General features: G+C 37.3%; 1 protein-coding gene across 6 annotated transcripts in view; it reads right to left on the bottom strand.

Moving 5' to 3' along the window:
- Positions 1-15,401: 15,401 nt before the first annotated feature.
- The window catches only part of LOC129748752 (receptor-type tyrosine-protein phosphatase-like N), a 128,895-nt gene continuing 120,759 nt past the window's right edge, over positions 15,402-23,537 (bottom strand). For all 6 annotated transcript variants that reach the window (XM_055743484.1, XM_055743483.1, XM_055743482.1 and 3 more), the window contains one exon: positions 15,402-20,327. In XM_055743484.1, the coding sequence (XP_055599459.1) occupies positions 19,976-20,327 (352 nt within the window). In that variant the 3' untranslated portion in view covers positions 15,402-19,975. The remainder of the gene's footprint in view (positions 20,328-23,537) is intronic.

Below are 23,537 nucleotides of genomic sequence, written 5' to 3'. Positions count from 1 at the left end.
TTCTCACAAAGCAAGCTGTATAAGATGTTGTTCAGTAGAGGAGGCAGACCCCGGGAGTGCAACTTGTCTGACAAAACCTCTATAGGGCTTTTGCTACACACACATACAAGAGGTCTGTTGGGCACACATTAGACGATTCTATATGCGGCGAAAGCAAATTTCAACTAAAATGTTGCTTTTTTCCTGGAATTAGGGCGCCTTTTTTTTAAAAAAAAGAGATGTATAGTAAATTTCAAATCATCTGCTTTAAAATGGAAACAATTATTTGGATTTTAGATAAAATAACAGAATGAAGCCTAGCAGGAAAGGAAATTATCTTTGCAAGGCATTAGAAACGTTTCCATCAGATCCTTTGACGACGGACTCTGATCTATTTTCTAGGATTTTTAACCAAAATAAAGTTAGGACTCCTAACTTTATTTTGGTTCAAAATCCTAACTGTTAGGAGCTGCCGTCGCGAAATTTAGTGAGATTTATCATTAATTTTTGTTCTGCTTCCACTGAAAACTTAACAGAATATTCATTTTCTCGCATACCGTATTCGAAATCAGACATCAAATTTCCAAACAAGTTAACAAATGTGTTGGCTTTTCACAAATGTGTTGTTCATTTAAAATATTTTGTTATTTTTCATAATTTTTATCAAAAAGCTACTTTTTCTTCGTTGACTCCTATTCAATTTACATGAAGCTGTCACTTTTGTTTGCCCAACGGCTTACTTATACTAATGCACTGTGCAAAAGCCCTATTGAGACAGCATCAAAAGCTCCCTTTATGTTTAGAAACACTGAAGCCATTTGCTCACGTTTTGCGTACGCCATTTGTATCTCTGAAGACAGCAAAGCAAGAAAATCGTTTGTCCCTTTGCCCCTTCGAAACCCAAAATGAGTATCTGAAAGAAGGCCATTTGTTTCTACCCATTTATCCAAACTAAACAAGATCATTTTCTTCATCAATTTGCGTATACAAGACAACATCGCTATTGGACGGTACGAATTCGCATCGGACGCTGGTTTTCCGGGCTTTTGGATGGCGATAACTCTCACTTGTCTCCACTCTTGGGGAACAATGTTATGCTCCAAGAATTGATTAAATAAATTTAATAATCGAAATTTTGCGGCAAGGTTCTTCAAGAAGTTAAACTTGATTTCATCAATTCCCGGAGCTGAATTGTTGCAAGAGAGGAGGGCAATTGAAAATTCGAGCATCGAAAAGCAGGAATCCAAACCACACCTATCTGGAGGCACATTCCGGATTATTTTTTGTACTGGTGCAGAATCTGGATAGACTTTCCGTGCGAAGTTGAATATCCATCTATGTGAATATTCCTCACTTTCATTCGTAGATGATCGATTACGCATGCTTTGTGCCACTTTCCATAAGGTACTCAATGATGTTTCACGTGATAAACCACCCGCAAAATTCCTCCAATACGTTTTCTTTTTCCCTTTGACCAATTTTTGAACTGATTTTCAAGGGAAACATATGCATTAAAAAGAATGAGAGTTCCATGTTTTCGAAAATCTTTGAATGCTTTTGATTTGTCCTTATGCAGCTTGGAACACTGCTGGTCCCACCATGAGTTTGGAGGCCTTCGAGGAACTGATGAATCTTGTGTTCACTTTGAAAATAGTTTTTTTTTCCACAGGAGCAGAATCTTGGAAAATCGTTTTATTTTATACAAAACAACCAGCAAATACATACTTGAATATGATAGGGACCTTGCCACGATCGGAAATGTTGTAGGATTCAACCGCTGGAATTTGTCTGGAATATGGTTTTTCGTGAGTTTTGTTAGTTTTGGGTTCGAATCCCATAAGTTGCTGACAGGTAAGATGTGTTTCATAGTATAAATAATTATATATTTCAGAGGGGATGCATCTGGGATAAATCTGAAGAGACTATTGCAAGCGGAGTGGATTGCCAACCATTGTAGGTCTCTGAAGGTCGGATGCCTTCCCTCGACGAACCATCGGCCGTGGAAGCCCTAGAAGCAATTCGAAGGCCAAGCCACACAGGCATAGGCTGAACCCTGATACCGATGCACAGTGGTCCAAAAGGGCTGAAAGTGGAACTTTTTTCGTAGCGCCTCTGTCTTTTATCTTATCACTTAAGTGTCTTCAGAACATTTGCTTCTTCACACAAGCTTCATAACTTGAAAGCATTAAAAGTTAGTCAAAGTCCACTATAACAAAATTGAAAAATCTAACTTTTTTATTTCAATAGATAGAGCTTTACTTTATACTACAAAGCTGTAGAATACATAAAAATATGAAACTTTGTTGAATACTTCAAAACTTTATCTCTTTTCAAAGCAGAGTTATAAAGGTTTTATTTTGAAAGTTATTTGAAAGTTAGTTTTAAAAACTCAACTATAGTTAGATGAGGATTTACATGAACAAGATGTTCTGAACATTTGTTGGGGCATCCAAATCACACATTTTGCACAAGATTTCAACATTCTACGACGTTTCCCAGCCAACTTATCGCAATTTTAAGTTTTATTTTTATTCAACTTCACGAGCGCTTATTGCAAAAACGTGCAAGTGAATTTTTAAAACTAATAAACCATATTGAAGCTTGAACTAAGTGCAACAAATTGGTGTTGTTTTCATTTGTCTCCACGCGATTTCACTTAGTGCCTAAGAAAGCTGAAGTTAGAAGCTATATGCTGCACATACGGAAATTTTTATCAAATTTTTTTTAAGGTCATGCCCACAAAAAATGTAAAAAAGTTGTGTAAAACCCGTACTTTTCAATCAATCAACCGCCAAAGCTGTTCCTGTTACAGTAGAAAATTTTCAAAAAATGAATTGGAAAGTTGACGTAATTTGTCACATTTTGGCATCTTTAGATTTTGTAAAATACGAAATACATAATTTATGACGAATTTTCAAAGATAGCTGTTTTTCGAACATTTCATCAATTCGGATTTTTGATACAATTCCTACACCTAAATTCAGCTTTGCACTGGATTTTGAGTATGTTATCGTAAGGTTTAGGCAAAAAAATTACATGCAAAAGAAAGAAAATTTCATACCGATTCTAGTGACGTAGCTACATTGGCGGTGCGATGCTTGACAAAAATATAATAAATATATTTCTGAAAGTAAAACCAGAAAATTTGAGCGAATGCTCGTTTGTTTTTTCGTTTCCTTTCACCCGTCTTCGTGTGCAAAATAGCTTTGAGATATTACCACCCACTGCGCCCGTCTGCCAAGCAAGAATTTGTGCTGACTTTTCAAAATTCAGAAACTACTTCACTGTTTTATTTATCATATTTTTGCTAAGCATTGCACCGCCAATGCAATTACACCACTAGAACCGGTATGAAATCAGCTTTGATTGATGTCTCAGAAAATCCAAATTGATAAAAAGTTCGAAAAACAGCTACCTTTAAAAATTCGTCATAAATTATGTATTTGTAAAAGATGTAAAGATGCCAAAATGTGACAAATTACGTCAACTTTCCAATTCATTTTTTGAAAATTTTCTACTGTAACAGGAACAGCTTTGGCGGTTAATTGATTGAAAAGTACGGGTTTTACACAACTTTTTTACATTTTTTGTGGGCATGACCTTAAAAAAAATTTGATAAAAATTTCCGTATGTGCAGCATATAGCTTCTAACTTCAGCTTTCTTAGGCACTAAGTGAAATTTTTTTCGAGCACTAAATAACTGATGTATAGCAATTTTCCTGAAGCATGTTTTTTCATAAAAAAATTCTTGGACTTAAAATAACTTTGAAATAATTGACTGTAGCTGAAAACTGTCTGAAAAACATATTTGAGTCACATTATAGGCTTTTTAAAACTATAAATTTTAAAGAAATCGGTTGAGAAACAAGAAAGTTTTATCGAAAACAGTGTAAACCGTCATTTGACCGCTCGTGGTATGAATAGGTATACCACATGTGTTATTCAAAAACCACAACACTTAGAAAAAATTTAAAAACTCAAAAATACTTGCATTTTGAAAATAAAAATAGTCCTGTCGTTAATTTGGCGAAAAAAAAATTATATAAGGCGTAATCATCCTTCAAAGTTTCAAAACCGTCATTTGAGCGCCTCCGGTACGTTTAGTGTTAAAGAACATCACAAAAATTTGCACATCATAGCATTACATTACTAAGTAGCTTCCCTGGAAATTTCATCAATTTCCATCCATGCATTCAAAAGTTATTCACAAAACAAAGTTTTGAATATAATTTGAATAGCATGTTCGGCGAAATGAAAACTAGAGAGATTTTTTTTTATATAGAAAATTTGAAAGAAAGGTGGATAGACAGGCATTAGTGCGCCAATAGGAGAAAGCTTTCCTTATACGAGAACAGTTCTAGCGACGTTGCCATTTTTCAGATTCTCGCTGCGAATAGTTGCTACTTGTCGTCTTTTTTCATCAACATGCGCTCTAGCCTAAAATTTCAACACCTATCAAGCTTTCTCCTATTGGCGCACTAATGCCTGTCTATCCACCTTTCTTTCAAATTTCTATATAAAAAAATTCTCTCTAGTTTTCATTTCGCCGAACATGCCATTAAAATTATAATCATAAAAATTACGGCGATTAAAATCAGCTTAAAAACAAAGTTTCACATTTGTTCTAGTAAAACTCCTTATTTTAAGTATGTTTAACAGGCAATTATAGGTGCATATTTTAACGGAGAAATAATAGAAAAATTGCTTTTGGCTAATCACTGAGTTATATTTTATGTATCTCGCTTTCCAAATAGGCTGAGCACTTTCTCACTTTTATTTTTCTTGCTTTATCAGCTTTCTTTTATGATTCTCTTGGATTATTGATACATCACACAAGAAGTTGAACTGCCCTCCCAAGAAAAGCATAAGGAAAACCCCAAAATTAACACCAAGCAAAATAATTTTGAAAATGCTGATGTTTTCCCTGTAATTTTTTTTATCACAGCTTCCCATCACTTCAGGGATATTACGACTCACTGTAGTATAAAGATGTTTTTATTTTGATTAGGTGATACTAATTTTTTTCCAAGTCTATCTTCGTTTTTTTTCGGTATCACTTTTTCTTTTAAATATCACGCCGTTTTCCTCAAATTAATTATTTTGCGACGAATTAAACGACGAATACCCAGGCTAATAAACGATGGAATTATAGAATTACCCTTTTTTCACCACGTTTTTTTACAATAGGTATCAGAACAATGGGGTATTATAACAATTATCGAGGCTTAAACAAAAGTCTTCTGTAATATGGCCGATTGAAACTTGTAATACGCGCCACCACGGAGCTACACGCCGGATAAAATCCCAACGAATTTTCCGAATTACTGACCGTTTACAACCGAGTCACTCCAATGGAAACTTGTAATGCGTAAACGACCGATTTTCTTTGGTAATAACTTTACCTTATGCGCCATTAAAATCTTTTTTTCTAAAATTATAATTTACGTAGAAGAAAAAGTTGGCCAAAAATATTTTTTAGATTCGAAGTCAATAAAAGCGTTTATTTTGACTCATCAAACGTATTTTGGATCATTTAAAAAAAATTTTACCGTTTTCGTAATTTTCATAATTTTCTTTTAGAAATTTTCTAACATTTATATGACATTTATATGATAATCCAGGTTAAAAAAGTTATAAAATTTAAAAAAACCTAGATTTTTTAAATTTATTTTTAAAAGTGAAACAGCAATTGAAAATATTCAAAAAAGAACATGAATTTCACTGGGCTTTGATTTAGAATTAAGGAAGCCCTAGCTGACTTTTTAGAGGGAAAAACTATCAATATTTATATACTTCAAACTTAAAAATATCGAAATTATGCGACTTTGCGCATTTTTTTTTCTTTTGTACATGATTTTTGAAGTTATCAGTTTTCAAATGATACCAAACATTTTGCCGGGACTTGCTGGGAACATAAACAAAAACATTAATTTGTAAAAAGTCAACGTTTAAAACAAAAAATAAATAAAAGAATTTTCAAAGCATTGTGTACTGTCTCTATAATCATCGATTTCTATCTATTATACTTGAAATTGTAAAACATTCCTCCATTGAAGTTCTCCATTTCAAATTTTCATTTTTAGTCACTTAAGAAAGTTTTTATCATAGATTTGACTTAGTCGCGCTGATTCAACGATTTGTAGAAAAATTCTATCTCATAAAAATACTTAAGTTTCGAAAGCTGCTACAGCTTATAAAAAATCAGATGTCAAGAAAATTACCGGTACATGGTGCTAAATTGATTCAAGAATCAAATAAACATTGACATAAAAGTTATCAATACAATTTAAATTGTGAGTTTTGGCCAGGTTTTTGGGTGAAATACTCCTGTGAGGAGCGTCTGAAATCCTTGGTTCATGTGTTTTTCGATCTAAAATAGCTATTGAAAGTTAGGTCTAAAACAAACCACTATTCTGGAGTAATTATTTTTAGAAAAGAATAATTTTATGTAAGGAAGAAAAGAAGAAATTTGAACCCCGACCCACGCTTTTGAAGTGACTATTGGGAAATTTATCACCCCAATGGAAAATTTAACCGCAATTTGAATTTGTTATGAGATTCTTAAAATTCCTCTTGAGGGGTTTCAGTTTCATTTGTAGGTACTTCAAAACTGGAGACGAGAGAAGTTGTGTCCAATTTCAGTGCTGCCTGCGTTATAGAGATATTCAGAACTTGGCATCTTTTATCTGAGAGGTGCTACTCGAACTTTGAAAAGAATGAAGCACAAAATTGTTTTTTTTTTGAGTTTTTTTATGAGTGAAGTCCTTAAAATTTTTAAAAGTTTAGCTATCTGATTAGTGTTAGGATATTCCCTTGATTTTTTTTCATCTTATACCCGGTTTTATTTGGAGCAGTTGATTTATTCTAATCTAACTATTTATTCTAAGATATCTTTGCAAATATGAACCAAAACGTTTTTCACGGAAGACCCCTATTTATTGGTAATGATTTGTCTGTTCAACCATCCATTCAAGATCTCTTGAAGTGCGCTTTCTGTACCTACAGCAGTTAAAATGATCAATTACTCCAACCTGACAGAAGAGAGGGAGTGTTACCAGCTGCATTATACACTACGTTTTGCGATGACCTTGCCGAGTGAAATGAGTTGTCCCATTTTCTGCGATCTTTCTTCTTGCTCGTTTTTGGTGGATTTCTTCGCATCGTGACACCACTTCAACGAGTCGCGGATAAATTCCACAAAATGCAGACAACAGGTAAATAAACAAATAAATAAACATAGGTACGGTGCAGTTGAAAGTTAGCAATTTTTGCAATGAATTGTAAGAAAACAAATCCAGATTTATAAATTCATTTTATCAAAGATTTCCATTTTCACATAGCTAATCCTACTCCATGGAAAAACATCCAAAGACTCGCCAAACATTGTATCGAACTGAAATGTGCTCGTGAAAGCCATATACTCAAGACATAAGTATCAATAAAAGATGAGAAAATGCAAATTTTGACTGCTCCTCGGTAGCTTCTCAGGCAGGTATTAAGAAATTTTCTAGCTGCGAAAGAATTAGGAAATTCGCTTCGCTATGACATCCGCGAACTATTAGGAAGTCTATCAGCCAATTTGTATCAATTTTTTAAACTAGGGTAGACAATAAATCATATAATGAATAAGTTTTTTTTTCAAATTTTCAACAAGTCTCCAAATAAAAAGTAGATGCAAAGTTGTCCTTTGGGACACCTGAGTGTTGAGACAAAAATTCCAGGCCAGATTTTCAAAATCATTTAGGGATACCCTATCGCGCAACTATTTTGCATGAAATGGATCCATCCAAACCCCCTCATAAAATCATTAAATGGGTGATGTTTCATTTCAAATTGCACCGCCATTTATGGCCAACGATGGGTGTCTAATGAATCGAAGAAAGAAATCAATCAGCGCCTCAGTCAGTGGCTTGGATAAACTTGTTATTCGAGTGTGTCATTTAATAAATTAATCTAGTCTGGGGTTACGCACCGGTTGACCCAAGGTGGATAGACAAATGCCACCCGAATTTTGCCCGGCTCAGTTCGGAATATTAATTGCCCCGAAAGGCCCACATATTTATGATTATGATGGTTTGGGATGGTTTTGAAGGCAGCAAACAGATGCTGCGAGGTTCGTCGCTTTGTGGCGCATTCAGCTCCTCAGTGCATGTGACTAGGCGTCGTCGTCATTTTGAAGTTCGAAAACTCAACTTGCAACCGGTTTCGAAGATTTCGGCTTGACTTCAAAACAAAGAAACACAAGACGCGCTCGCTGTCACCCTTTTCCAGTCAATAACTCACAAAATATGTAATGTATCTACATCGTCTACTACATTATGACTATATATGCGGTCTACGGAGCATAAACATAAGCTAGGAAAATGGGCGGTAGTCGACGTTTAAAGTTTTTGCAAGATGAAGAAAACACGAGGCTTCTTCTGTGCCTATATTAATTAGTCATGATTTAGAGGCGTTGATGAAACTGACATTTAGCATCGACAAACAAACATAACCTAGAAATGTATTGAACACAATAAGATTCGAAATGTATGACGATTGAACGGTCAAGACATCTGTTTTGTTGGTTATAAGTTATTTTTTTTTACATTTTTGCATATAGTTCCTAGTGATTTTATGAAAAATAAATTGGTCGAAAAAAAAATCTCATTTTAAGATCAATCAATAAAAGTTATAGATTAAAAAACCCCTCTTTTATACTGAATCAAAGCAACCAAAAATTCCCTTTAATTCAACCACGGTAATTAAAGGGAATCTTTCGATTGCTTCGATTCAGTAGAATGATTCAACCAAAAAGGCTCACAAACATAATACACAATTATCGACAAAATATTTGCATAGCAGTTGAGAACGAAATTACTTCCCTGAAGTTAAGAAAATAAATAGTTATATTTCGTAATTTGAATAAACCGTTTACCATAACCCTTACTTCCTGCATCCGATTTCAAAAAAGTTTAAATAGTTGAGTTTAAAGTTTTTAAAGTTTTTAAACCACATCAAAAAGAAACCACAATTAATTACAGAATGATATACATACTAATGTGTGTCGAGGACAAATTACCCAACTGGGTTAAATTTTATCAAAAAGGTAGGTATCTATCAGAACTCCATAAATTATATTACATTATTTCTGGGATTTTCATCTTTCGGAATGATTCATTCCTGCGATATTTTCTATTACATTATTCTGTACATTTCAACTTTGTTTCAACTATGAATTACATTTCATATTACTAAAACCCAAAAATGCAAATCCTAAGGATTTTTTTCGAGTCAATTTGCACTGATGAGTAGATCCCATCTTTAAAATGATTTGAATGTCCATGAAATATTCATATGGATTGTAGAGTTGAAGTCGCCAAAACGCTATGAACATAAAACATCGCCGAAAGCTTGCTGAAGTCAACTTAGCTGCTTTTCGATGAATAATAAAGCTCTTGCAAATTTTTTAGTCGCTGAGCTTGGAAAGTTACAATTATCATGCTTGGCAGGCAGCAGCGATGCCAAATTCGATGGTGATTTCCGTGTATTTTTGATTCATAGAATTAGGAAATATTTCTTTTCTTATTCAAATGAAAACTTCCAGGGTTGATTCAGTGAACAACCAAATAAACACAAATTTTATGGTGATAATAGGTGACCAAAAGGAATAAAAAACCATATAAGAGCCTTTTATCAGAATTTGCAACGGTCTTCGTTCACATTTATTCGGAAAATACAGTTTTTAGCTTATGATTCTTGAATTGAGCCTTTCTTTAATGTACACCAAGTTTTGGAATCCAATTAACCCTTTAGTGCATGACTTCTTTTTAATGACATTTGCAATTATTGAATCAGCAAAATAATAAAATTTTAGATCGAATATTTCAATTGAACAGGTTTGAAGCCGTTATTTTGAACCTTCTAAAAGATATTCACCATTAAAGTTTAAAAATAATGTATTAAATTGTTGATCCCAACATTGTTTATGAGGTGCAGGAAGATGTTTGTGATTGATTGATGTTAGAAAATTTCTTAAGATTTCCAAACATGAAGAAATAACAGTGATTTTCTAAAAACTACTTTTATAAAAAATTATATAATTGAATTTTTGCAATTTTTTTGCATGCTGTATTTGAAATCACACACAAACCTTCAAATATCATTCTCATAAAAAAATGGCCTACTTTCATTCAATCTCAAGAATATTTTTTCTAAATACATAACTAAAAAATATCCACCCGTTTCCGTGATATTTGGATTTAAATTAGTGTTGTTTTAAAACAACACAATGGGTTGGGTTAAATTTTGAGAGGCGAGCGATCGTTTTCTCTAAATAACGCGAATGCGGCGAATATCGATTTGAAAGAAAGAATGAGTGTTGCAAAGTTAACCTTGATGCGAAGGCACGAAATTTTTCTTATGTCTATTTTCTCTTCTCTTTTTCAAATCCATCTTTTCGTTACTAGGACGAGGCCGGCGCTATTACAAATGTTGAGTGAGAGGGCATAATAATTCAATACCTACGCCAATTACGAAGCAACGATTTGTAAGATTTTGAAATCCGTTTAGGAAATTAATATTCCAAAGGAGATATTGGATGCCAACTTCTCACCTACCTTTTTTTTATTGACAAAATACTGTGATAATTCGATGATACTAAAAAAAAACAGCAAATAATAGTAAAACAGTTTATGATTTAAGAATCCCAGAAAACATTGAATCGTATTAGATATGATAGCTTAACTCGTTAATAATGTTAATGCAAATCGCAATTCCTACCAAATAAGTAAACTATCGTAACAATAGTCACTTAAAGTCTACCGACTCTGATATGATAAAAAGTTCGCCATATTTGTAAATTTGTTCTCCCGCGCGGGATTCAAGAGAAAAAACAACCTTGCGGTTCTCTCTGCAATAAGCAGAGCAACCAGATTTCTAAAAATCAGAAAGTTCATTTGAAAAAAATGTCCAATGACAAAAGCAGCTAATAATGTCGCTGGTAACGGTTTGCATACATTGAGAACAAAACTTGCGCTCTCTCGCATACTGCCAGGATGTACCTACAATATAAGGAATTGAATATAGTCCAACTTGTGCAATACTTATCGCTTAAACCAGGAGTTAACGCATAGACCGTAGAATGCTATGTGGTTTATCTATTAGTTGGGGACAATCAAAAACTTTAGTATTAGTTCGTTGTATCCATACAGTTGTTTATGAACGATTGTGACGTAACGCGACGCCATCACGGAGTCAAGTATAAGGCGTCCAAATGTAGCCATAGAAACTTATTGGGAGCAATGTTTTCGACGCAAATGAAGTTGTTTATTATTTAGAACTTATAGCGTCACCGTACTAGGCGTCAGGAGGAAAAAGCTTAAATAAAAGGGTGCTTTGATTGTGATTTTTTGAATAACATGAAACGTTGCATGTCGTCGATGAATGGTGACTTCATCGTCGAGACGCTTATGAACGTTTGTGACGTAGCAATCAAAACATTGAAAAAACTGATTCTCACACTCGTGCAAGGGTAGTCTTGTCCCCACCTATAGATAAACCACATAGCGTAGAATGGGGTAGTCGCTTTACAAACCCCAGGGGACAGCCTCTACTGGAAGCCCTGGCAAGGCTCAACGTAGACCTGGGGAATGTATGCTATCAAGAACCTACCACAGAAATGGGAGTGAGTCCATCATTGACGTCACCTTCAGTAGTCAGCGATCTATGTGGTTTATCTATAGGTGGGGACAACCAAAAACTTTAGTATTAGTTCGTTGTATCCATACAGTTGTTTATGAACGATTGTGACGTAACACGACGCCATCACGGAGTCAAGTATTAGGCATCCAAATGTAGCCATAGAAACATATAAGGAGGAATGTTTGGGGACGCAAATAAAGTTGTTTATTATTTAAAACTCATAGCGTTGCCGTACTAGGCGTCAGAAAGAAAAAGCGTAAATAAAAGAGTGCTTTGATTGTGATTTTTTGAATAACATGAAACGTTGCATGTCGTCGATGAACGGCGACTTCAACGTCGAGACGCTTATGAACGTTTGTGACGTAGCAATCAAAACATTGAAAAAACTGATTATCACACTCGTGCAAGGGCAGTCTTGTCCCCACCTATAGATAAACCACATAGGTCAGCGATCACTCTGCGATTCGGTATCGGATGGGCACAAGTACGCAGCAGGTAGAAGAGGTACGACAAAATGAGCACGCCTCTGTAAGACAACACAATTCAACCAGAACGTCTTTGTCGAAGTGTTAAATTGGGCGCGGAACTTGGAAAACCTGTCCGCGGATTACCTGACGAGGGTACTCGCAGGCGCATGTGACGCTGCGATGACAAGGAGGGCCAAGCTGAAGGACACTCGGCAATCTATCTACTAGTGGACGACGGAAATCGCGGACCTGCGTACTAACTGCCTACGGGTTAGGCGGCATATGCAGAGAGCGAGGTCCAAGTCAGCGAGAGCGGAGCGAAGAGTGCCCACGCAATTTTGAGGTCTGCCCTCTGCAATCAAGGCGAACAAAAAGGAACGATTCAGGCAACTCTGCGAAGACGCCAATGACAACCCCTGGGGCGACGCTTACAGGATTGCCATGGCCAAGACGCGGAGTGGAGGTGCACCACAGGAATCGTGTCCGAACAAACTGCGAGCGATCGTCAACGAGCTGTTCCTACAGCACGGAGAAGTTACATGGCCGAGGGTTCCATACAACTAGGATACGAATGAGGAGGAGCAGATTTTACTGGAAGAACTGCGCGACATCGCAAAGCCCCTTCAGTTGAACAAAGCTCCGGGTCCGGATGGCATCCCTAATGTAGCAGTGAAGGCCGCGCTCATGGAACATCCTGAAATGTTCCGGTCATCACTGCAACAGTACGTGGATGATAGGGTTTTCCCAGATGTAGAAGCATCAATTGCAGGCTCCTGCCAAAACCGGGCAAGTCACCAGGTGACCAATCAGCATATCGCCAGATATGTTTCCTGGATACTGCTGGAAAGGTGTTAGAGAAGGTAGTACAGAGCAGGATCCAGCTCTACACCGAAAGTGGGAACGACCTATCCGACTAACAGTTCGGTTTTTCGGAAAGACCGCTGTTCGGTGGATGCCATTCAACATGACATTGAAGGGACAGACGAAGCCAGACTGAAGAAGAGGCGAGGAGACCGGTTTTGCGCAGCGGTCACCCTTGACGTAAAGAACGCCTTCAATAGCGTCAGTTTGGCAGCGATTGCATCGTCGCTCATTCATATGAGACCGCCAACTACAGTATATGACCAGCGAGGGACTGAAAGCAGTGAGTGTCTCGGCAGGGGTTCCACAAGGATCGATACTTGGCCCGGTATTGTGGAACAGTTACTCACCATAGTAGCTATTGAGAAGGTGGAAAGTTGGATGCGCTCCAAGAGCTTGCGTCTGGCTCGCCATAAGATCGAAATGGTGCTGATCACCAACGTGATTTCAGCACAATCAGGGTCGATTGGAGCTGGACCGTGCGCAATCGAATCCAAGCGTGCGATCAAGTACCTGGGGGTGATGATCGACAACCGGCTGAGCCTTACAGCCCACGTCGACTACGCATGTAAAAGAGCGGCAATGGCGACAGCAGCCCTCTCACGGGCCATGTCGAATAACTCGGCGATCCGCTGCAGCAGAAGGAGGGTCCTGGCGAGGGTCAGCGCATACTTAACACTGTCTTCGGTAGCTGCTGATGTTGTGGCGGGCTTCATGCCCATCTCGGTCTTGTTAGAGGAAGATATCTTCTGCTATGAGCACAGGACCATGCCCGATGTGCGATAAACATGCCAGAGAGGCCTCGATATCCAACTGGCAGCACCAGTGGGACAGCTCGAAACGTGGCCGGTGGACCCATCGCATGATCCCTAACGTCGGTTCCTGGATGGACCGGAGATATGGGGAGGTGGATTTCTGCATGACACAGTTCTTGACTGGTAACGGATGCTTCATGAAGTACCACCATCGGTTTGGACACGTGTCCTCGCCATTCTGCCCAACCTGTGGTGACACAGTAGAGACACCAGAGCACGTAGTGTTCAACTGTCCGAGGTTCGAAGGGGTACGCGCTAACATGCTTACCGCCTGCGGACCAGACACTTAAGCCAACAACATCGTGCGGAGAATGTGTGAGGATGCCAATACTTGGCGCGTGGTCAGCGATGGGTTCACCCGGATCATGCCTGTCCTGCAGTGGAGTTGGAACCAGCACCAGTCCGCGATCGGGAAGCACCTGAGTAGTGTGCGTCCGACCCTGGCAGTAAAGCATACAAAGATAAGACTTTACCTTCTGCGTATGCCGAGCTGCCTGGTATGTTGCGCGTCTGTGTGTAGGTTACCTCCAACGTTACCGTCGCGGAGTATCCGAGTCGAACGCGCTCCCTGCGACGGAGACTGTGGGGATAAGAAATGACCTTCTCCGCAGTCGAACTCGTAGGGGGAAGTGTTTTCACGTCGCAGAGTACTCTTGGGGTGGAGTGGTCTCACGTTGCCGTCGAATGAGTCGTCCAATTGCACCCATGGACCCAGAGTAGCATACTGGGAGGACGCGGTGGTTCGCTGTGCCTTGGAATGCAATCCGTAAACAAGATTTACCACTGGGTGATCAACTAATAAAAAAATTGAGTTATAAATATGCATGTATATTGACTTCACTTTCGTAGGTAAATGCTGTTTTTTCGAGTTGTATGCGATGATTCTATAATGTATTGAAACATATAACAAAGTTTGTTGAGGAATATACCTACAGAAATGTTTGCCGGGATGTTCGGATACCGTTAAATACAAAAACTTCCATTTGAGTAATTGTGAATAATCTCATCAACAGTAAAAGTCATCAACCATAAACATGAAACCAATTAGAATAACGAATAAAATACATACCGAGACCGGGCAAAGTGATATTCCTACCACGAGTGACACTGAAACACCTAGCAAAGATTGTTTTTTTTTTCCGTTTCGACTGTCATAATTGGATTTTATTTATCCTCATATTCATTTCTTCCCATTCCCATTCCCATTTCCTAGCAAGTTCCACCCTATTCCGAGTAAATTCAAGTACACATGCGGCCCCCCGAATGGGGAGAGATGTATGGGCCTTCTGAATAATACCTACACACTTGTGAACTTAGTAAAAATTCCCTCGACCGGGGACCAATTTTATTGTTTGAAATTTGATCCCAGCTCGAGGGTATTTTTTTTTTACTTAAGGTGATGGTTTCCGTCCGCGTTCACAACGATTTGTTTTCCCAATTTTCCTGTGGCTACCTATTATAGATCAAGTTTTCTTCCTCTAAACAAATAAAGAATCACATGGGTTTTTAATTCTGCTGGTTTCCTTTTTTCTTTTGTTTTTTTTTGTTTTAAGTTCCGGCAATACAAGGTCGATATCAACCGAGATTGGTTGATTTGTTTTTTTTTAAATTTGCATTTATTTTTTGCTGTTTGTTTATTGATTCTGATTTTGTTGTTTGTTTCATTTCTCTTTTATATCGTGTATATATAATGCATTTTACACAACAGTTAATAAGGATTTGTTTCATTTTTGGTTTTTTTTTTCATTTTTCAATTACGGTAGATTAAAGTTCTTTAAGTGTTTGTTTGTGTGAGTAGCACTAAACGGGGTCTCTGAAAATGGTGGTTGTTGATATTCAAAATTCAGTTGGAAAATTCTCCGGTGTTCTGTCCCTCTTTGCTCTTCTGATGGATTCTTTTGGTTTTGGGGTTTGCTAGTGTATGTGTTATGCTGTGAATCTTCCTGGGAGTGTTAGCGTTTTGTTGTTCTTTAATAATTTGAGAATAATACGAGCTTTGGTTCGATATTGAAAGATGTGTTTGTGTGGTTTTTTGGTTTTGCTTCTTCAACTTTCGTTTTCCCTTTTTTCTTGTTAAGTGTAGAAACATTGTAAAGTTTGTTTTTCCTTTGTATTTAAGAATGATTCATATAGTAAGTACATATGTATATCTGATTTGTGGCTTTCTTATTCGTTTTTATTTTGTTTTCTGTTGAAATCATTTGACCGTTTCCGTTATTTCCTTTTACGTTGCTTGCGGTTGGTTTCGTTTACTGCCTCTCTTTCGCCGTGATTTGTTTACTTTTTGTTTGTTTGAAGGAAGTTTGAAATAAGAATACATCTATGGTAAATAAATAAGATTTCTCATAATAAGTGTTTTCAATTCACAACGTAAACTTTTTGTTAGATTTTCATGGTTTAAATCATGTAGTAGTTACACAGTTAATGACTTAAGCACATATCCCAGATATTCACCCTTTTGTGTTTCGTTTTTTTTTGTATTTTGAGAGTAAGCTGATATACATTTCTCTTCGCTTTGCTGTGTCTGTTTTCTGATAACAAGTTTGTTTTGGATGCTGTTTTGTGGACATTTATACACAAGAATATATGAATATTTTTGTTTTTATCTTTTCTATATTTACCACAGAATATATCAATTAATATAAGATCATTTCCGCTAAGGTTAGGTTATTCCCTTTAACGTTTTTGTTTCAACACCTTCAATGTTCTTCTCACTGACATCCGCAGAAGACAGCACTGGACCGAACTGTACAGTTGACAGATGTCAATTGTCAGTAGTCGCAGTGTTGCCAGATGTTAATTTGCGGCGTTCTAAAATGTATGTATAATTCCATCAACTGATTGCAACACAACGGTTCCATTAGCTTGGAATATAAACACAATGATTAATGTATAATTTGATGCCCCAAATGTGATTTTGATGATGGTATAATATGCGTGAGTTTTAGGATAACTTTGTATATGTATTTGTTGTGTTTTACGAGACGCTATGCGGTGTTATTAAGTGTCCATCTTCTAGGATGTAGGATTTGGATCGTCAGGATGAATAGTTTCCTCAAAACATGTTACATCAAATATATTTTATAAGGTTCATTCCCTTGCTTTTAGGTTTGTAAGACTTTGTGTTGTTGTTAATGCAATTTTTCCTCAGTTGGATATTACTATTCAATACGCATAGGGAACGCATAGAACTGGGAAATTCTTCCGTCTCAAAAAGTGTGTTCAAAACAAACCCTTGAGCGATCGAATTCCGTTGCTATGACGACCCGCCATGCCGGAAACAATTAACTCAAAACATTTGTAGAGTTCCGCCGAAACATTTTTTGCTCTGCACTCGGTGGATTAAAGTTTCAACTTGAAGAATGACAGGTGGTAAACTTATACAAAAATAAATAGACAGTTGTCCTAGCAGTTGTCAGTCTCTGCAGTGTTGTTGGTTTTACTTTTTAAATTTACCTTTTTTTGACAGTTTCTAATAATTAGTTTTTTTTTGTAAAATCAACGGCCCCAGGGCTAGAAAAAAACGGTATTTATCATCACTATGTATAATGCACGATTGATCGTTTTGGTATCCCGCAAACAGTGTCCAATTTCGTGCCTCATTTGGGTTTGGTTTTGAAAGGGAAATTGGGATTGATAACAACGTGGATCTAAAGCTTAAATTTTCCAAGTTTAATTTGCATTCGGTATGGCCCCCGAAAATTTGAAAGAAAGGTTAAATAAAACAATAACACACTCACATTATACATTCATAGTATATGCCGGAAATCGGTCTTTGTTTGCGGGATGAACGTGTGGTTTTTATTTTTAATTTGTTTTTATTTTTATCAACAAACTCCTTCTCCATCATTGCGTTTGTCGAAAGGGAAAATAGCTAAAAGTTTTGGATGATTACTCCTGTCAACGAACCTAAACTGGCTGGAAAGCTTAGAGAACGATGACAGGACCCTTAAAAAAAAGTGAGCCAATATATATTTTATGTCTGTGCATGGTTACACTTGTATGTTTTTGCATTATTTATATAAACTTTTTATGCCTTTTTTCTTTTTTGGAGACGTGCGAAAATGTACCACTTTGACTGTATATATGTAAGTATATGTATATGACTTATCATAGTGTAATAATTATGTATATAGCTAAGAAATGCGTGAAGAGCCATTTCCATCTTTATATAAGTTTGTATTATTTTGTCTTTATTTTTTTTCTTTTCTCATTAAAAGCTACTTAGTGTTATCATACTGTTTTCATCGAACAATCGCATATGGTTTTCTGCTCTATTTGTCATTAGACTTTGTCAAAATAAGAATCTGTATTTGAAGTCTTCTCTTTTCCTCGGCGTCTTCAAATCCAATAAGGAATCAAAAAATATATATTTTCAATTCAAGCTGCCCAACATGGTTGCCAGTAAACTGGCAGCGCACCGTTCCTTTGGCTCTCTTCCTTTCATTTTCCATCTCTCTTTAACCTACATCTTCTAATTAACCTAACAAATACAGAATAGCTGCACCGGTCTTTTTTAAATACCTCCAAACTAGCACTTGAACCACCCAAAGGTGGAAGCACTAGTCCGGGAACCTTTCTCTACGTGGATGTGTTGAATCTAGTACTTCTTTCGTATGATGTGTTTGTCTTTTGATGTGTCTTGTCTGTCTTTGATTGTATCTTTGGGTGTGTGTGTGTAATAGTAGCGTTTCGTTTGCCTCACCGTTGCCTTCTCTCGGTAAAATATATACTTTTCAATTCGATTATCTTCATTTCTAACGTATTTATAAGATTTATTGATTTACCTTTTTAAAATTCATATCTTTGTCTTAAAAAAGTTTCTCTTTAGAGGTACATATGTGAACTTGGTTTTAGTTAGATGTCACAAATAGCTATCGGTTGTTCTGTTTTGTTTATATGTGTATGTTTCCTTCTTTTGTATCTTGTAGTTAGTACATTATAGAGCTGTGGTTATGATTTGTGATGTGTTTTGTGTCTTGTTTTGTTTGTATTTTCTTTTCTGATGGTATGTATTCGTTTACGGAAACAATCAAAAGATGATGATATCTTCTAGGGTATATTAAGTTTTTTTTTATAGTTAAGTCCACTGTCCACTGTGTCTACACTTTGCAGATAATACATAGATCTTTGTGTGCTGCCCTTTGGAAGGGTTTATATAGTCGATAACTTTTTTTTTATTTATTTTGATCAATTTTCTCGAAAAATAATATCCTACCTTTGCGTTTGGCCGATGGTTTGGCCACATTTCTTCTGGATTCTCTAATTTGATTTTTTAAATTCTTTTCTTTTTGTTTTTCTACATACAATAAATGGTTTTTAAACGAATCTGACTCTTTTCCGGACAACCGAACTCCGCTGGCTGGCGGCGGTTCATTCTTCTAGTACTTCTTCCTCCCTAAAATGGTTGTTTGTTACATGTTTGACTGTCGATGGATGAAATTCAAATTGTCACTGCTGGCCACTGATGGTCGGATAGTGTGGCCAGTTTTTTATTCCCACGAAATTTGATGTTGTCAACTTCAAATGTTTCCCAATAGATGCTTGAAAAAACTTTGTTTCCTTGTGAGGGGGAAATTTTTCCGATAATGTTGCTGAAAGGGAAAAATTTCCACCACGGAATGGTAATTATGTTGATTTTGTTTTTTTTTAATGATGTTAGTCACTAGTACTATAGTCTGCAAAATTGACAGATAATAATTATGTATTTTCTTTTCACTTTTTTTTGTTGCTATATTTTTTAAGGATTGATTAAACAACGGTTATCTCGTATGATTTGTGTATTTTTCATTCATTTTTCCCTAAGACGTTTGCATTGGTTTTCCAGTATCGTGTGTTTCAGGTTCCGACAACTCAAAATTGATGAAAATTTGTTCCAGATGCAATGTCAAACTGGCCGTGCATTTGAAACATTGTTTGAACGGATGCAAATTCAAATTCGAAGTCTTTATACTGAAAACTTTGTTCTTCGTAAAACTACATTCTACAACTAAAGGACAGTGCAGCAGGAGTAATCTTCTACTTTGAGCAACGAGTTTTTGGGGGGCAAAAATCGAAACTCAGTTCCATAAATAAACCTACAAAAACAAGTCCAAACAATCAAAAACATAACAAAAATCAAAATCAAACTAGGTTCCTTCTCCTTTCCAAATATCCATTCCCATTTTCTGTTTACTTCTGCGCCGACGCCGCTGCCTTCTCCTTCGACTTCCCTTCTCCGTCCTTCGATGATGTTCCGGCTTCCTTTTCCTCCTTGAGCGTCGCTTCCTTCTCCTGTTGTGGGTCACTGGGGCGTTTTTCGCCGGCTCCGGCGTTCTGCGGAAGTGCCTTCAGGATCGCGTGCACTTCCTCGGCCACGGCCATCAACACGAACTCGAACTGCTGCCGGGTGGCTACCAGCCCGGCCCGCTGATCCCGCAGATGCTCTAGGGTCGCGGCAATGTCGATCTCCCGGGCGCCCTTGTTCATGCGACCCAGCACCAGATCCAGCAGGATGTAGGCTCCGGTGCGACCCGAGCCGTTGCTGTAAGGGTGGATTTAAAAAAAAAAACATTAGTAAAAAATTAAAGTCATCTTTGAGTGACTTTTGGGAAGATTAATGTCTGGCAATATTGTAGACTTTCCTGTTTGGACAATAAGATAAAGTAATAATAAATTTTCAACTTTTTCTCAGAACTTTTCAACGGTGATTTTGAAAGATTTTTGTAAAACTTTACGGTTCCGTGTCCATAGGGAAATCTCCTGTGGTCCGGTTATTTACCTGTACTGCTTTCCCGAGCGAGCTGCCGTCTGCCCAGACGATCACGCGGGGGCAAACTGACGCAACCGAAGCAAGCGTCTGACGTCTGGCCGAGGAATCCTTATCCAATGAGGTACACTTTTACTAAGGTGGCGCAAGTGGACACACACTATTGTACGTCCGAAATTGACTAACGCTTATTGAGTATGATGAAGGAGGAATACCCACTAGCTCATATCCCACATTCTCCCTCTTCTCTATACAAAAACGAGAAAAAAAATATCGCATCTCAAATTCTGTTATTTTCAAATGTTGCATTTTGCGCTAAAACGACAACGCTCTTTGTACCTTCACACACATTTTTTTGGCAATGTTCAACTTTCAACTATTCAATAGGAATAAAATCTACGTTACAGTTTTTTTCTCCCGGAATGATGTGCTTCGGATTGATGAAAATGATATAATCTAGTTAAACCCGAGTGGTCTCACATTACTAATTTCTCAATAACGTTTAACGATAAAATTATTTGGAGATATTCGGGTGATATGTAGATTATCGTATCAAGCATTAGGTGATAAACGTTTTTCAACAAATAGGCTCTGAAATACAGTTTTCAACGTTTCATTCCACTCTTGAAAAAAAGGTTAAGGAGATGAAAACAAATCGATTAAAATCCAAACAAAAGTTTCAACGGCTTTTGAAATCGTAGTTCTTTATTGCAGCAATATTTTATTAAATAAATTAAAGCCTTTCGAAATGTCGAAATGTTTATCCTCAATTGACACATTCAGCCCTGTTAACACCAATGTGGTACAAATAAGGTGATGAACAAACACACACACTATAAAAGAACTCGCTATTCAAAAAGTAAAAAGGTAAACAAAGCCTATGTCACTTGCCAGGATGTTTATGTATCCTAGGCGAGAATCGTAAACAGTAGTTAACCATGTTTTTTTCTCTAGTTTTCGCTGGTACAGCGATGATGCTTGTTTGTTTGAAAATGCAACTGACGTCACGAATTGTCTTGGTTACGATGTTTACAAAAAACTTAGCACACGTAGCACGGGATTTCCATCGCCACCTGAGATGTGTATACATGTTGTGTTAACACCGGCTGTGTCTTTGGTTTGAAAATTAAGAATTATCATCATTTGCTTTTAAGCGTGTATCATTTCAAAACAAAAGAACGTAAACAAACGGAATCTTTTCTGCAACCCAGGCATCCACATCACAGAAAACTATTCACGAAGAAATCCAGCCGGGCTTTCCTTCGCCAAATCCACCTTGTTTTTCATAAAAAAAAACCATCGTTTCGGTAAACACCTCATGCGAACCTTGGCAATAGTCGGTAAAATACATCACCTCGAAAAAACAAGCCAGAATCAACTTCTTTCATCTCTCCAGCGAACCACGAAGGACTCACAACTGCAACACTCAAACGAACCATTAGCAACAGAGACGGGTAGGCGGCCCGCTACCCTCAAAGTGTGGACACCAATCAGATCTAGAGAACATCCGAAAATGACGAACACCAGAACGAAAACGCTGAAACTCAAGCCCTGCACCTTGGTAGGAAGTGAAATGCTTCTGATCTGCTTGATACTCCACTGTTACAATCAATGCAGTCCCGAACTGAAGCGGCCCTATGCACGACTGCAAATCTTGAAACCAGCTCTGTGTCCGTTTGTCAATCATTTCCGAAACAAAGTGCCGGTCATCTGCATCTTAAAGCCTGAGCCTTTTCCAACAAACCGGAAACCCTCGCATATCGGCCACGATAGTACACTGATCAATGTCAAAGGAGGCAATTCAAACCTTTCCTGCTTCCAGCGAGCAAACGCGTTCCGAAGATTTTCTATAGCTCCACACTCAACTGAGAATTTAAGTTCGACTCAGTGCGTCATTTTTTCTTTCTCACGGAACATTTCAAATTTATCTAACTTGAGTAAACCATTCTAGGTGATTTCCGTTACCATAACTTCACTTACACTGGTGTCAATGTGGACTACTTCCGGGAGCATCAGAGATGGAATTAGACTGTTTTACTAATAAACATCTCGAGCTGAGACACGTCTACTGGGTCGACAATAAACCCGATTTTTTTTTGCAGGAGCAACCATCTGCAGCTAAGCATCAATGAATAGTTGCAGTTCGTTTTCGTGGATTCAGTTTGGGACTAATTTGCTGGAGAAAATGTGTTGAAGAATTGAGTTTGTATGTTTTTTTTCTTATGTGGGCCACCATGGGACAAAGCTAGGCTGTGCGGAAATTAAATTATTGAGGCAACTAAAACTCAGCCGAGCCCAGTCTATCAAACTTAGCATTCATACACGATAAAAATCGACCCCAGGGTGTTAAGTCACATGTGCCGTTTGAAAAATATATATATATCGGTCTCTATTGTACAACTATAAATTAGTTGTTTTTTCAATTCACAACGTCGTTTTTGTATCCCATCAATGGCTGTTTGCATACCTTTTTCATTAGACTACAAAGCAATCATAAAACAAATTTATTCGAAAGCTGTTTGCCGTACGCAAACATTCTACCGTACGTACAATCTCACTCCTGGTTTACTAAGGTAAAGTCTTGTACACGAATCCCACACTTGCAATCCTCGAACCATTCTAAAAGCAAAAGTAAAAAGTATGTCCTCTAGTTTGTAACTCGTATGAAAAGGATTTCTCTCTTAGGAACACTGGCAGCATAATGGCTACCAAGTGAGATTATATACGTTGTCAAAAAGGGGGTCAGCTTAGTTCGATTACCAAGGTTGGGCGTAGCCGATTGAATCGCTGAACTGAACAAAAGCAACTTAAATCCTTAACGTGATCCTCTGAGACTTCAAACCACCTTTTCCACTATATTTTTTTAATAGAATAATTGGTACAGAAGATTATCATTTCTGTCATTTTTCTACCATTCTGATAGTTTTGTATCAGCACATTGTGAGTCCTATGGGGGCTGACTCATACAATACAATATCATCGCCA

This window comes from Uranotaenia lowii, chromosome 2 (assembly GCF_029784155.1).
Source record: "Uranotaenia lowii strain MFRU-FL chromosome 2, ASM2978415v1, whole genome shotgun sequence".
NCBI classification, from domain to species: Eukaryota; Metazoa; Arthropoda; class Insecta; order Diptera; family Culicidae; genus Uranotaenia; species Uranotaenia lowii.
This window is presented reverse-complemented; position numbering and strand designations above follow the sequence as displayed.